A 14,573-nucleotide genomic window follows, 5' to 3' on the forward strand; every position below is an offset into this window, starting at 1 on the left:
TCCAGAGAATTTGTTAGCTCAAAATAACTTGATATAAATTTTCAAAATTTATGTTTGGTTTTATTTAAAAGCTAAATGAAATTTTAAAATTACATAAATGGTTTTTTAGTTAAGTTTTAGCTAAATCTCCATCATTAAAATTACCATTGCAATTCAAGCAAAAAATAATATTCAATAATCTTATTATTTTAATTATTTTTTCAATAGAGACATTTGAATTTTTTTTTTTTTTAGACTGGTCAGGTACTTGGCAGGGTGAATTTGGTGTCTGGTCACGTGAAGACACAATTGATTGCTCATGATAAGGAAGTTTATGACATTGCTTTCAGCAGGGGCGGAGGTGGAAAAGATATGTTTGGAAGTGTGGGTATGTATCCATTTTTTGCTTAACCTCAAAACTAAAAGTTGTACTACATGTTTTTAAAAACTTCTGTGATCTTTATTTGTGTGTGATGTAATGGAAAATGATTAAAATGTACAGCTTTTTTACAGTGCACTTGAAAAAGAGTAAAATTTACTAGCTTCTAAAGTACAATACAAGAAATGTTGCATTTTTATTGCTTTCCAGTGTGTACGATGCTTGTCTGTTCAATTTATGTTGGTTTTAAACTGAGACAGAGAACATCTTAAATAAAAAAGTTTTTTTTTATTTACATTATTTACACTGCCACTTCTTGGCCAGCAAGCAACTGATGAGAATAATTGAATCATTGACTAAATGTAATGGCCTTAAATTAAAGTTATAAATACAAAAGCATAGTTCTTTAATATTATAAACAATAAATGTAAAGTTACTTTCCTGGTGTCTTCCCAGTCCATGGTATGAACAGGGTTCGTACGGGTCATGGAAATCCTGGAAAAAAGATAACAGAGTTTCAAACCTGGAAAAGTCATGGAAAATTGAAATTTTCATTGAAAGTCATGGAAATTTATTTCAAGTCATGGAAAAATGTCCTGGACAAAGCAAAAGTAACAGTAACTAAAGAAGCATTAGAAATCTTGAGTGATTTAACAGTATAGCACATAAAAGCTATTAAAAGTGAAAAATTGAACGATCCCAAAATCAAATCTGAATTTTGAAACATCATTGCATCACTTCTTTTGCAGCCGCTTACCTTTTTTTGCGATGTGATTTTACTGCTTGGACATCACTTAAAGAGCAGTTCAATTGCATCCAAGTTCGATTCCATCACTCGTAAGAACTTCATTATTAAATTTATCAGAGTTTCTTAATTTGTTGAAGGTTTTAGAAAATAAAGATCTTTAGTTAGACGAAAGAATACAGAAAAAGAGGAATTCCGATACTCTAAAACAGTAGTGCCCAACATACAGCCTGCAAAATTAATCCATGTGACCTACTGCTAAGTTCAATGTCAAGAATCAAACATGGTCTGGAATTTCTGAACCTATCAATTTATATGCATTTGAAAATGCAAATAAGTGAACAAAACAAGTGTACTTTTGAATCAGAAGATTGAGTCATTACTGAATGGTTCTATCAAAAAATATCTGGTTTAGAAACATAAAAAACTAAACTATGTGGCTTTACTTTAAAGAACCAAAGTACTGTCAAGTTACATGGATGATTAAATGCACTGTTGACACTAAAAGGCAACTTTTGAAGCAAATTTATTGAAACATAGTGATGACTCATTCAACCTTTGTCCCATTCAATATCATTCTGCCTGTTTATAAAACAAATATCAGACATTTAAGCATCATTATATTTGTTTCACTGCAGTACTTAAATTTATATATGATGCAGACAAATAAGAATAGTTTAGTTTTTTAAGTGTACACTTATATTTTGTCCGATGCGAGTAAGTGCTTCAATGAGGCTGTGGCATTCATGCAGAAGTTTTGCTAATACTCATTTCCAAAAAATTAGCAAGTTTGAGATTAAATAGTTTGTAACAAGGTCATGAAAATTTTCATTGAAGTCATGAAAAAGTCTTGGAAAAGTCATGGAATTTTTTCATCCAAATGGAGTATGAACCCTGTGTAAAGAATATGTACTGTTGAAGTTGACTCGTTCCCAAACTTGAAGTAGAATGGCCGGTTGTGATCCAGCTAAAAGAATTTTGGGCTTATAGCGGCTAATACGGAACTCCTCGAAACAGTCGACTCGACTTAGATTAAACTGATGCATGAACAAACTGGCAACGACAACCTTACTCATAGAGCAACTTGCGCTTTTAACCAGTTTGCGTATGACATATAACCTCTTCATTTGCATTTTGGGGCAGAGACTCTCCACAGTGTTTTAATTTAATATTTCATGCTACCATTTTGGAGAAGGGGGTTGGAGGGAAGATACGTATTGAGATGGTGCACAATAATGTTATGGAAGAAGTTCAGATGCCAATGAATATTCTTTGGTATAAACTCATTTACAATTTCATGTTGATTGAAAAAAAACTTTATTTCTGTTCTGCGAAAATTGCACAAATTGTTAGCTGAACGGAAAGTCTGTTGTGTTTTTCGCTTTATATATATATATATATATATATATATATATTTTCAATTAGAAAGCTTGTTGTTTAAAGCAGACATTTTGTCTCTAGTTTGTTCTTAACTTTGACCGTCTTTCTAACACTTGATTTTCGTGTTTTATTTTAGGTGCTGACGGGTCAGTCAGAATGTTTGATTTAAGGCACTTGGAGCATTCAACAATAATTTACGAAGATCCACAGCATCATCCATTATTACGGTTGGCTTGGAACAAACAGGACCCTAACTATTTGGCAACATTTGCAATGGATGCTTCAGAGGTTTGTTAACTGTGCATGTTTTCTTTTCTAACTCTCTTTCCGTTTCTTTGCTTTCTCTTTACTTATTTCTACGAAAATAAGGAAAAATATTGCATTCAATCAAAACCTTTCACCCAAGATTCATTCTAAATTGTCATTTTAATGACTGGAGTAAATTTCCGCTATAATTGGGGTAAACCTAACCAGACAGTGTCATAATACTTTTATTAGAATCTGCTTTCACAATCCTGCCAGGTTAGGTTTGCCCCAACTACAATGTCTTCATTATTTCTTTGCATATTTATATATAGTTATGTTTTATGTATGGGCAATTAAAATATTCATGTTGACCATCCCCAAGTCCACTTTAAATATCTTTATTGTTACATCTGTACAGTGTTATATTCAAGGACAAAATCTGGGATACATCCCCCTTGAAAGGCAGAAATTTGCCTTTTTAGCCACAGAAAGCAAGTAAACACCCCGTCCTCAAAAAATTGGTGAGTGTTAGCAACACATACGTGCAATTCGCTTTTGATCCTTCAATTAACGCAGTTTTGTAATTGAAATTTTTCCTTTGTCATATGTCAACAGTAGCCATTTTTTAAATTATACTTCTTGTTTTATTTTAATACAATCTTTAATGCTATTTTTTCACTTTTCCCCCCTTTTTTTTCTTTGAAAAAGAAACATTAAAGAAATACTAAATCTATTGAAAATGTTTTCAACTTAAGTTTAAAAATAATTAGTATACTGTTGACAAAAGTAATAGAACTGCCAATGTATTTCAAATCAATTATGCATTTGCATAACACTTTCGAATGCAAAGAATTCTTTTTAAAAATTCTTCCTAAATACTTTGTATGTTGTGTAAACTGATGTAGCAAGAACAGTTTATTGTGTGGATTGTAAAATAATAAGATACAAAATGCATTTTATGCAAATAATAATAATCTATTTGTATTTTATTTGTTTAAAGTTTAATGTATTTTGACACATTTTCGAAATTCATCTTCAATTTATCAGTGGTCATGACACAAAACTGTCCATTATAGCAAATTGTTAATAATTAAGAGGCAATGACCTCCTTTAAGTATCTTCCTACAGTGCATGCTCAAAAAATTGCTTTATTTATTTGCATTTAAAGGTTTTTTTTTCCTTGTGAATATTAGAATCAGTGTGTTCTTCTTTCACAAAAGAACTTGTAACGTAAAGTAAGTTTGTTTCATGTAGAAAATACTGGTCTGTAAGGGGTGTTGAGTCATAAGTAATTGTTGCCAATGGAAGATATCTACACCAGAGCGATTAAGTAGAAGTCCTGAGAAACACTGACAAATTCTTAAACTTTGAACCCCATTGCAAATGGAAAAGAAGATATGTTGACATATGTGGCAGTGCAAAGGGATGTCAGTGGCAAAATTAAAAAATTTGGAGCTAACCAGTACACATAGTAGGTGAACCTCTCCTCTGTCTGGGACAAGAGATGGAACTAGTAGCCCAGGTAGGTGCTGCTGTACAGCATGATTTAGAAAAAAAATTCAATGAAAGCCTACCTAGGAGCTAAACTTTAAACGCATTTTACTCGAAGCTTGAAAATGTCCATTTACATCCCTTTGCTTCTCACTGCCTCATATGGTGCCAACCAGAATTCAATACATGGAGATCTGATAGCCCAATACTCAGTTAAGAAACAAGGAACAGAAATGTTTTAAAGAGCAAGACAAAGAAGCAAAGAAGAAGGATCAATAAATGGCGCTTAACATTCTGGCGATCTAATATATATTTTGGATACTTCACCGTATTTCTGAGCCTCTGGATCTAAGCCTGGGTACTTAAGAAAGTGCTCTACCACTTAGCAAATTTGAGAAATATTTGAGGGCAGTTTACTCTATTGAGATGTTTTGTCTATCAGTCATGGCCAGGCTTAAGTCTGAATTTTGCAACAGATTCCTTGGATAAGAAAAATTTTAAGTCAACACTTAATTAAGTCTCTGATGTCTTCATTCTTGTGAAATTTGATTATAAGCAATGCTCATTTTGTCAAGGAGGTTTTGAAGCCATTGTGAATTATTTGTTTAGTAAACATCTTGTACAAAACTGTTACTTCTTTACTAATAATAAAGTTGAAAGTCTCTGTCAGGATCTCTCTCTGACGCGCATAGCACCTAGACCATTCGGCTGATTTTCATGAAATTCAGCACAGAATTAGTTTGTAGCATGGAAGTGTGCACCTCGAAGCAATTTTATGAAAATTCGATTTTGTTCTTTTTCTATTCCAATTTTAAGAACATTTTCCAGAGCAAAATTATCATAAGATGGACGAGTAAATTACCAAGTTATCATAACGTGGAACCGTAACATGGGCAAGCCAATTGTCGAGAAATTCACCATACATTATTTGTACATATACAGGCAAACAAAAGACGTTTTAATTTTCTACTATGGGCAAAGCCATGCGGGTGCCACTAGTTTATAATATGAATAATATAATTACTGAATCAAAAGTTTTCTTTCTATAGGTGATCATTTTGGATGTGCGCTCTCCTTGTGCTCCTGTGGCTCGTCTTAATAATCATCGTGCTTGTGTCAATGGTATAGCTTGGGCACCCCATTCAGCCTGTCATATATGCACTGCAGGTAAGGGTATTGAACGAGCTGATGTGTGCATCACATGACTTCCTTTTACTCCAATTTAATGTCATTTCCCCATTATTGGCAATTTTAATGTGATTCAATAGTTTACTCTCTAAATATCACCAACAGCGGCCACATTGGAACCAGATTTTTAAAAAAAAATCGCCAAATTTGTCACAAAGATGGTGACATAGCTTGGCGATATAAGTTGGCGACAAAAGTCGGCGACCAAAAGAATGGTGATATATCGCCAAGTGTCCGCCAAATTATAACACCACTTGTGTTTGCATCAAAATTAACAATGATTCCCCCCCCCCAAAAAAAATGGGCAAAATACCCCTTTAAAAACACCCAAATGCAACCAAAAGAGGAGGTGCACAACTAGACCCCACTAGGAGTCTATGTACCAAATTTCAACTTTTTAGGACATACCTTTCTTGAGTTATGTGACATACATACTTATATACGCACGTCACGAGAAAACTCGTAATTAACTCGGGAATCGTCAAAATGGATATTTCGCGTGTCCATGCAGTCTTAGGCACTTATCCCCGTGTGGTCAAATAAAAAAAAAACTCAACATTCATTCGGGGGGGGGGGGTGTAAAATGGAAATTAAGGTAGATTTTTGAGTGAAAATTTTTTCGCGAATACAATAGATCCTTTTTTGTAAAAGGAAGTAAAAAATCCTTTTATTTATTTTATTTTTTCAGCTAGAAAACAGTGGAACCTCAATTGTCCAAAAACGTTTTAAAACAGAGTCTAATTTAACCGACATCAGTTTCCTTAAAAGCATTTATTTTCATTCGTAAGTAAACAATATCACTTTGCTGTCATTAGAGGCAGCCCATATCTAAAGAAATTAATGCAGCATTTTTTAAACTTCTGTTTGTTTATTCTTTAAAAGGCTAGTAAATTTTGGAGCCCTAAAAAATTCCAGTTTTAAAAATGGTATCAACTTTTAAAACAATTGAATCTGAAAGATTATTATTTTTTTAACTCTGTATTTGAGTTTAAAATTTTAGGACACAATAATAAAAATAATGATAAAGTTAATTGCATTATTGAGATCAATTAAGTAAAATTTACTACGTTATGTTTTGTTAAATTTTCTTTCTGACTTAAATGACATTTATAATCCAACACATTTGTTTATAATTATAGCATTACGGAAAAGCCATCACATGTAGCAATTACTTGAAATGTGTGAATGCTTAAATCAAGAGTCCCTTAGGGGAGGGGGGGGTGGCATCTCCTGACAACTATTTTTTAAATGCTTGGATTCAGCTTTTGAGATTTGGTTCTATTCACTTCGATTTATATATTTTATCATATACAATATATAAATAAAAAGCCTAGAATATTACACTTAGTTCAGCAATTTGCTTGAAACACAAGTTGAATATATGTCATTTGTGCAATATTGCAGCCAAATGGTTTAATTGTTCTTCTTTCTGCCATGTTTATTGCTTAGATCTTTTTCTGGCGTTCATTTGCGTGAAAATTACAAAATGTTGTGCTAGTTCCACCGAGTTTCATACTTTTTTGCTTCATGGGATCCATGCTGATATTTCTTTCCACCTTAAAATGTGCAGGTTTAATATAAGAGATTCTTTTTTTTTTACTTCCTTTTCTACGAAGTAAAGGAAGCATTGTATTCACGCAAAAAAGTTTTGACCCAAAAATCAGCCTTAAATTTTCTTTTTGCTCGCCCTTGAATGAATATCTTTTTTATTTTTTTTTCAACACAACCACATGTGGATGTATGCCTAAGAAGGTATAGACACCTGAAATATCCATTTTAACGATCCTCGAATTAATTACAACGAGTTTTCTCGTAACATATGTATCTGTGTGTATGTGCGTATATACTCACATAACTCAAAATCGGTATGTCTTAGAAAGTTGAAATTTGGTACAGAGACAAGTGGGGTCTAGCTGTGCACCTCCCCTTTTGGTTGCTTTCAGACGTTCCAAAGGGTGTCTTTTACACCTTTTTGAGGGGAAATCATTGTTAATTTCTATGCAAACTCAAGTAATGTTATAATTTGGCAAAGATATATCGGCAAGCTTTTCATCGCCAAGTTTTTTTGGCCAACTTGGCAACAAATTTGGCCTTTTTTTAATAAAAAAAGCTGGTTTTATTTTGACCATTATTGGCAACATTTAGAGAGTTAACCATTGAATCAGGTTAAAATGTCCAATATTGGGAAGATTAATCTGTATAAAACATTTTTTTTCTTCAGTTTGCAACAAACTTGGGGTAAAAATATTTAAAGTGTTTCTTTGCTTACTCCAAGGTACTATTATCATTAAATTGGCATAAAAGGAAATCATATTATAATGCACACATCAGCTTTTACTTTTTACTTTCTTCTATATCTAATACATAGAAGAAAGTATTGGATTCGTGCAAATTTTCGAATTTCGAATTTTGACGGATTCGAACGTTTTGAGGTGTGCTGAGTCCATTTCGACTATTTTTGGAAAATGTCTGTCTGTCTGTGTGTGTGTGTGTATGTATGTCACGTCTGTGTGTGACCAGTTTTTTGTGGCCGCTCTACAGCAAAAACTACCGCATGAAATCGAACGAAATTTGGTACACATATGTGCCCCTATGTGAACTTGTGCCCATTGGTTTTTGGCGCAAATTCCTCCAAGGGGGGTGGAGCAATGGGACGTTTTTTGAGTTACGCGTGCTTGCTATTCCTCAGGAAGTAACTGGCGGAATCAGACAAAATTTGGTCCATATGTTGCCATTAACAGGAACAGGTGCTGATTCAATTTTGGTGTCAATAACTCAAACGGGGGTTGAGCTATAGAACGTTTTTTTGTCGTCAATTGTGACTGCTGTATCTCAAGAAATAATGAACGGAATGAAAGAAAAATTTATCGGCAAGTAGCCCTTAGTGGGTATAAGAACTGATTTTATTTTGGTGTCAACAGCTAAAAAGGGGGGTAGCACAATCGCCCGTTCTTTTTTTCCATTGTGAGTGCCCTATCTCAAGAAGTAATGCTACGTTCTGGTTGAAATTTGGAATATATGTGAATCCATATGTAAACAGGCTTTGGTTCAATTTTGACGCCAATCGCTCCAAGAGGTGTTGATTTTTATTTTTTTTTTTTTTTGAATAAAAATAGTTTTATTAATGCAACAATAAGAAAGATAAATCGTAATAGATTGTCGTCTGCTTATTTCTCGTGATTTTAATTGTATGGAAATGATCGGAAATATTATCTCAATGATTTAAAATTTTTAACTGTTGCCATCTTATGTTTGTTAACAAATAAAATATTTGTAATTAATTCAAGCAAGGCTTTTAAAATAACTTTCAATTTTCGCTCTTTGCTTTGCTTTTGCAATAATTCAGACATTGCGATGGTCGTCAAGTTTTTGCATGTGTAATTTTGTTTCTGTTAGGAATATTGCTTCCTCGTCAAGCATGGGGAGGGATCAGAAAAAGGAAAAATATAGAAGAAAGTTTCGTGATGGCCACAACATACTAGTTTGTATTGAAAAAGTTTTCTTGAAATTCCAAAGCTTGTCTGCTATTTTTTCTTTTTTTGCAAATTTTGTACTGTTTAACATTTTATTCCCCAATGTAAAAAGAGGGTGGTTATAGGTTTTATGTGTCTGTCTGTGGGTATTTTAGCTCCTAAACAGATGAACTCATTTCAATTTAGTTTTCCTTTTGTTTGATAATATGACTCGATTGAGAGTATTCTTTACTATGCTTCATTTGAGTTGAAGGTAATTACAATTTTTAATTTAGGGTCATTCCATACAGATTCAACGGATGAGTGCGCTCGACCATTTTTAATTTTTTTGAAACTCATATCCGAAAAAGATGCATATGAATGATGTTTAAAACCACCTTTATTTTTTCTCTAACCTTAACCCTTGATTTTTTTAGAGGTCATCAAAAGTCATTTTCGCAGTCAAAAATGGGACTTTTAGACCTTTGCATTTTGGCCAAAATCTATTTGAACTACATTTATGGCAGTTAATTTTACCTTTTGATGTTAAAGTGCATAAGATGATAGTCTTACATGCTGAGTTACGTGGCTGTAACTTAATAATCAAAATAATGGCAGCAGGTTAAAGTTCAAGGTCAAATGCAAAATATTTACTCATTTCAAAGGGTCATCACTCGCTTAGGGGATAAAAACACAAAGTGAAATATGGCAAAAGCTAATCACTGGAGTCACACTAATGAGAAAATATAGCTGTAATTGTGTGTTTGTTTACACTTTATAAATTACAGCCCCTCAAAGATCAGAAAATTGAGAAAAAGGACATTTTTAGACCCCTGTAAACCAAAAGGGGATGGAATTAAAATTAAAATTTCTTGGCCAATTGAATATTCCATTAAAGTGCTATACATGTCATATATATTGTTTTGTGTATTTGGTTTGTAAAAAAGATACAGGTCTTTGAAATTGAACAATTTTGCTAGTTAATTCACACACTAAAACAGAAATAAAAAGTGTGAAAACTTCATTGCACTTGCTTAAATTACGTATAGTGTGCTCTATGTAATATATTATACTGGAAAAAGATATTTTAAGTATAAAAATAATTGTTTTAATTTGATAACTAAGAAATATTTGGACATAAATGAGTAGTTCATACATGATTGACAGCTTAAGTAGTTAATTTATAGACTATCTACACACACGAATTTTCAATACATACAAACTCCGTACATTAACTTATGTAACTTGCCTAAACACGTACAAAAGCATTATCTACACAGTTGAAAGGAAAAAAAAGGTGCGTTTTTCATTTCTTGCTTCGGTGTAGTTTTAAGAAAATGAACTCACACAGTAGTAGTACTATAGTTCTGGAGGTGACACAGCATGTGGTGTACAGAAATACTTTACTCAAATACACAACAAAAATAGAAAGAAATTTCTTAATTTTTTGTAATCACGAAACAGATGTCAACTTGAGAGCTGAATGGCATTTCTGTGCAATATCACACGGTAATGGATATTGTAACAGAATCAGAAGAACCGTAAAAAGAATTCATACTACTAAGACTAGCTTGCAAAGAACTACTAGAAGTCACATTTTAATTCCTACAGAAATGCATACCTTCTGCATTTTTGCTACTAAGCATTGCATGTATCCTTGTGAGCATTCAGTACATTAAACTAGCTGAAAAAATGCTGCGAGAAAGGTTTGGCTCTGCAAATAAAATTTCTAATACAACATTTAATTACTGCTTTATGCCACCGTATTAACATATCTCTGTAAAATTATTGTCCCCTAGCAATAGGTATGAAGAATAGTGTGTTACTAAAAAGATTATTAAAAGAAAATGCCCATTATTGTCAAAAAAGTTATTATACAGCTTGTGTTGATCACTAAATTGGGAACTCCTGTCATTGTCTTGTTCCTAATACATTTTCAAAGTATCAAATTATGAATGTGCTTTGGTAAAGCATTTCAAAACGCCATATACTTGAGTCACCATTACAACCATAGGACTACTAGGTGAGTTCATTTTTTCAAAACTACACTCAAACAAGAAATAAAAAACGCACTTTTTAAAATTTAAATTTTGTATATATAATGTTTTCGCATATGTTTAGGGCAATTTAGATATGTTAATGTGTATTGAAAATCTGTGTGTAGATAGTATATAAATTAACTCCTTAAGCTGTCAATCAAGTATGAACTACTCATTCATGTCCAAATATTTCTAAGTTATCAAATTAAAATAGTTATTTTATACTTAAAATATGTTTTTCCAGTATAATATATTCAGAGGTGCCAAGTATTACGATTTGCCCGTAACTACTACGGATTCCCGTCGAAATTACGGTGTTACGAACATCGATAAAAAGTTACGGAAAAGTCAAATTTTGCTCAGATAATTTTTCTAAAGTTTAAAAAATTATTCCCTTTAGAACGTTTGGAGTAATTTCATGAGAAAATGTGTTATCTACCATTATTTCGTGTTTAAGCTTGCCGAGAAAGCGATAACATTGCTTGCGCTCTCTTTCGCTTTAGTGTGTATGTCACCAATCAACTCGCTTTGCGTATTCGCCGGATACTTCGCGCGTGATGCGCAGAAACCTACGGCGCATGGGTGCGTTGTAAGAATAGCGACTGGCCAACGATGTATGTGCGTAAGGTTTCGAAAAATCTTACAAATTTTTTTTCCGCTAGGTCATTTTTAAATATTGATAGGAACTTTAAACTTAAAAGTCATCCAAGTGTGTTTTAAAAAGTATAAAATACTATTTTTGAGAATTCACTGCATCTCGCTCGCGATTTTTCATTTTGCGTGATTGTTCCTTATCCGATGATTCACATTCACGACATATTTTTTTAAATCCTTGTTTAATTATGGATAAATGGCTAAAGTCAGCTCGAGAAAAAAGTTCCGAACGTGGAGTTCCTGATCGCGATCCAAATAATAGTAATGGATCTCTACAACAGTCTAAAAACCGGAAAAAAGTAATAGCCAGAGTGGAGCGCTTAACATTGAACAAAACGCTGTTCGAGATGTAGAAGAAAATCCAGTAGAAGATGTAGGAAAGCCTACAAAAAGACATAAAAAAAACTCAGAAATATCGACAAGAGTACACAAAAGAATGGCAATGTTTGATTCATTCAAATTTAGCGCCGGAGTTCGTTTTTTAACCGACTTCAAAAAGGAGGCGGTTATCAGTTCATACCGTATGTATGTTTTTTTTTTTTTTGTCCACTCACAGCGTCTCACCTAGTGAGCCGATTTTGATGATTCTTTTTTTAATAGATAGGGTATGGCCCAACTTAGGTCCCATTACTTTTTTTGACCATATTTGTTCTTTCAAAAAGAAGTTATGGACAAAAAACAGTAAATTTCAGGCAATTTCCCTATAAAATGATTAAATATAAAACCCATTGTTACAAAAGTTTGGTGCCATACAACAGTTATTTTAATTGAAATTGTACTGATAATTTTAAATGGAGGCTTCTCTGAAGCAAGCATTAAGTTTCTTCATTGTCAATGCCCTATAGTGGGGGTAAACCTACCTGGAAGCGAGGTAATGCAGTGATTAGGATCTGCTCAGCCTTCCCAGTGCTACCAGGTTAGGTTTGCATCAACCATATAATATAATACTACTATATATATTATATATAGTAGTATTTTTATCGTTATCATCTATGCCAATAACAGATGATCGTGGCTAAGTAAAGAGATACAGGATTGCATCACAAGCAACTTGTATGCTGTGAAATGTAAATTACTCAGAGACAACGTAATATTTAAATGGCTATAATTAAATTAACACACAAATGAATTCCAGAAATTAACAAAGATAAATTTTTAGTGCCGAACGCTTAAAGTTTAAAGCGTGTTCATAGTTCTTTTTTAGTTTGGAATATTTTTATGAAAAAAATAAGGTGAAGTTTCGTGGTAGTAACTTCTTACTATTTCAGAAATACATATTCACAAAAAAGAATGAAATAAAAAAATTTTGGAAAAAAAAAATAGAACCGACTTCAAAATTGCTCTAAAAAGTGAAAAATAATTTTATTCTTTAAACACCAGCGATAATACTTTTAAACATAATTTTTGAAGTTGGCGCAAAAGCGAGCCATATAACTCAATTATAAATTTAACCAGGCTCAGTTTCTTCACTACCACATACATTATGCATATGTGAGTAACTATATAAATGCTTCGTTCCTAACTTTGGATGATTTTCTGAAAAAAATGTGAACGAAGCATGGTTACAATGGATTTTACTTTTTGTTTTTGCGCCAACTTCAAAAATTATGTTTAAAAGTATTATCGCTGGTGTTTAAAGAATAAAATTATTTTTCACTTTTTTGAGCAATTTTGAAGTCGGTTCTATTTTTTTTTTCCAAAATTTTTTTATTGCACTATCTGCTCCAAAGACATCTCAATATATCACAGATATCTGATGAGAATGGAGCTAAAAAATATAATGCTCTCTCAAAATTAATGCTAGCATTATTGCTTGTGCCACATAGCAATGCAACTTCAGAAAGGGTTTTTAGTGTGGTACGTCAGAACCAAACTGATTTTCGCCCGACTCTGGGGACAGAGACACTGACATCACTGCTTATAGAAAAACAGAAAAATTTCAACTTCAGTACAAAATGTTTCGATCGTAAATTTTCAAATGAACAATGTAAAGCTGCTAAAAAGTCAACTTGGATCAATTTATGTTCAAATAAATAAGAACTTCTAGCCGATTCTTAAATATTAATATTTTTTTACAGTATCCATTCTATTATTCTCTCAATAATTTTTGCATTTATTTTACAGCTTCATTCAACCGATTTCTAAAATTTAATTTAATCTTTAACATTTTGTGCTACTTAATTGTTTTATGTATATCATTTTCAATAAAGTAAATAACTTCAATGTTCACCGATTTTTGAGAATTTTCATTCCTGTATTTTATTTTTCAATTATTAAATGCATATTTGTTTGAAAATTTTAATTATTCAGCTGAAATGTGTACTAAAGTTTAAACACAACTGTTAGGATCGCTATTTGCGCGACTACGTGCGTTAGATTTCCGTTTTTCACTACAACTATGACTCTGGTTACTGATAACTTCCATTGAAACTTGGCACCTCTGTATATTACATAGAGCACACTATACGTAATTTAAGAAAGTGCAATGAAGTTTTCATACTTTTTCATTTCTGTTATAGTGTGTTAATTAACTAGCAAAATTGCTCAATTTCAAAGACCTGTATCTTTTTTACAAACCAAATACACAAAACAATATATATGACATGTATAGTACTTGAATGGAATATTCAATTGGCCAAGAAATTTTAATTTTAATTTCATCCCCTTTTGGTTTATTGGGGTCTAAAAATGTCATTTTTCTCAATTTTCGGATCTTTGAGGGGCTGTAATTTATAAAGGGTAAACAAACACACAATTACAGCTATATTTTCTCATTAGTGTGACTCCAGTGATTAGCTTTTGCCATATTTCACTTTGTGTTTTTATCCCCTAAGCAAGTGATGAGTAAAAATTTTACATTTGACCTTGAACTTTAACCTGTTGCCATTATTTTAATTATTAAGTTACAGCCACGTAACTCAGCATGTAAGACTATCATCTTATGCACTTTAACATCAAAACGTAAAATTAACTGCCATAAATGTAGTTCAAATAGATTTTGGCCAAAATGCAAAGGTCTA

The 14,573-nt window shown here is 32.5% G+C and overlaps 1 protein-coding gene across 1 annotated transcript in view; it reads left to right on the forward strand.

Moving 5' to 3' along the window:
- Positions 1-14,573, forward strand: part of LOC129227289 (DDB1- and CUL4-associated factor 7-like) — a 30,336-nt gene that overhangs the window by 15,115 nt on the left and 648 nt on the right. Inside the window, exons 5-7 of the mRNA XM_054861828.1 lie at positions 235-367; positions 2,620-2,771; positions 5,270-5,387. Coding sequence (XP_054717803.1) covers positions 235-367; positions 2,620-2,771; positions 5,270-5,387 — 403 coding nt within the window. The remainder of the gene's footprint in view (positions 1-234; positions 368-2,619; positions 2,772-5,269; positions 5,388-14,573) is intronic.

The sequence above is a fragment of the Uloborus diversus genome, chromosome 1 (assembly GCF_026930045.1).
Source record: "Uloborus diversus isolate 005 chromosome 1, Udiv.v.3.1, whole genome shotgun sequence".
Classification (NCBI taxonomy): domain Eukaryota; kingdom Metazoa; phylum Arthropoda; class Arachnida; order Araneae; family Uloboridae; genus Uloborus; species Uloborus diversus.